Source organism: Apaloderma vittatum, unplaced genomic scaffold, assembly GCF_000703405.1.
Source record: "Apaloderma vittatum isolate BGI_N311 unplaced genomic scaffold, ASM70340v1 scaffold38996, whole genome shotgun sequence".
NCBI lineage: Eukaryota > Metazoa > Chordata > Aves > Trogoniformes > Trogonidae > Apaloderma > Apaloderma vittatum.
Genome location: NW_009724112.1, coordinates 594 through 2,713, shown reverse-complemented (window position 1 = coordinate 2,713; position 2,120 = coordinate 594). Strand labels below are relative to the sequence as shown.

Genomic DNA, 2,120 nt, shown 5'->3' with positions numbered 1-2,120 from the left:
CTAGCAGCTCCTTCCTGTGCCCAGGAAGATTCCCACGGCCATGCCCAGCAAGGCAAAGGTCCCCAGGATCAGGCCAAACACCAGCGGGGCAGGCGACCGGCTGCTCTGTTTTCCTGCAAGAAGCAAGAGAGATGGAGGTGACGACGGGGATCACCCCCACCACCCCACTCTGTGTCCCCCCCAGCCCCAGCACGGACCCGTCCTGGCACTCTGAGCCCGCAGGATGTCAACACAGGTGGTGTTGAGGAAATGCTGGAGGCCCTGAGTGGTCTGAGTGTACTTCATCAGCTCCCTCTCAGCAAAGGCAGCCACCTCGTGCCTGCCAGGCCAGCGCCGCTCCCAGGTGGCGTTGGGGACATGGAAGCTGAGGAAAGCCGTCCCATTGAGGGCCACCTCGTAGAAGCTGTGAGCCGTGCCGTTGGGGAAGAGGTGGCAGCCCAGGTGGCAGCGCAGGTTCTGGCTATCTGCAGGGATGGAAAGAGTATGTCAGGGTCAGCACGCTCCCACCTTCAGCAGCCCATTGCCATCACCAGCATCAGCCCGTGCACTGAGTTTGCAAGGCCTCAGCCTTGCACCACCCAACCCACCCACAGCTTTGTTTTCCTTTGGTTCAGCTGCAACGGCGACTTTTCCAATGGCTGGGCAGCCATGCTTATTTTTCCCTTTCTTATCTATGTACAGCACAGCTTTGGTTTTATACAGACAAGGGGGAGTTTTGGCACAGCGTGAGATATTAATTGCTCTTGTGGAAGGATGCAGCACAGGGAACACGTGGGTAATGGGTGCGTGGAGGCATGGGGCTCACACTAGAGAGCCTGAGATGAGAAAGTGCTCCTCAAGGGCCAGGTACAGAAATGCAGAGCTGGGGCAAAACTGATTTGGGGATAACAAAGGAAATGAAGGTAAAACACACCCTGGGCAGGAATATGAGAGGTAATGCAGGCTGGCAGAGCAATGCAGGCAGGAACACAAAACCATCACCATCAGTGTCCCATGCTTCCCACGAAGGCTGAGGGGTGCAGGATGCATGCAGGGTGCAAGCAGAGTGAAGGCAGGACACAGGCAGGGTGTGGGCGGGATGTAGGGGGGGTGCAGGTGAGATGCAGGCAAGGTGCCTACACCTCACAGTCCTCCCAGGCTGCAACTCCCAGACCTTTTCCTGAGGGGCAGCAGTGGGTTGAGCATCACCTTGTTCCCCGGGTAAGCTCCGGGGTAAGAAATTCCTGGCTCTGCAGAGGATTGCTTTTGCCCAGAACAAGGTGTTACACGTGGTTGTGTCCCTGTCCCTTTGCCCAGCTGTCTGTGGAGAGCTGTCCCCATTCCCAGGCAGTGCATGGGGGGTGTCCCTTCCCTAGCGAGACCCACCCCCCCCACCAAGCTGTGCATCCCCATCCCTGTGCCCCCCCTGGGGTACCACTCACAGTTCATGGGCCTCTCTCTGCTGAAGAGCAGCACCAGCTGGCCAAAATTCTCCAGGTAAGTGATCACGTCCTGCTGCCGCTTGGTCCAAACATCTGGAGGCTCCAGTGGTAGCACCTGGGTGACTTTAAGCCCCTCCAGAAGATGGCTGAGCTGCCCGTCCAGGCTGGCGTTGCCCCAAAAGGTGGAGCTGCCTTTGGAGACGTGGGTCCATTGCAGCATGGTGAAGGTGAGCGGGACTGTGAGAGACACCGGACATCACTCACTGCCCCATCCCCTCCCCGTAAGCCGTATGTGCCCCCCATGCCAACCCCAAAGTCTCTTCAACCCCACCACCGCCCCGTGTCCTTGCCTCACCCGCCTGGTCGGCCCCGCAGCGCCGGGCCCCGCAGAGGAGCAGCAACCAGAGCATTGCGGAGACTGGTGAAGGTGAGCGGGACTGTGAGAGACACCGGACATCACTCACTGCCCCATCCCCTCCCCGTAAGCCGTATGTGCCCCCCATGCCAACCCCAAAGTCTCTTCAACCCCACCACCGCCCCGTGTCCTTGCCTCACCCGCCTGGTCGGCCCCGCAGCGCCGGGCCCCGCAGAGGAGCAGCAACCAGAGCATTGCGGAGACAGAGATGGGGACAGGAATGGTGGCCCCACAGCTAGCCCGGCAGGGAGTTAAAGGGGACCGGGAAGGTGGGGCTGCAGGAG

General features: G+C 60.0%; 1 protein-coding gene across 1 annotated transcript; it reads right to left on the bottom strand.

Moving 5' to 3' along the window:
• On the bottom strand, positions 1-1,831 carry PROCR (protein C receptor, endothelial). The gene is made up of 4 exons (XM_009872353.1): positions 1,777-1,831; positions 1,422-1,658; positions 198-464; positions 1-113 (listed from the first exon to the last, which is right to left on the bottom strand). Exons 1-4 carry the CDS (start codon positions 1,829-1,831, stop codon positions 1-3), a joined length of 672 nt encoding a protein of 223 aa, XP_009870655.1.
• Between the last annotated feature and the right edge of the window lie 289 nt (positions 1,832-2,120).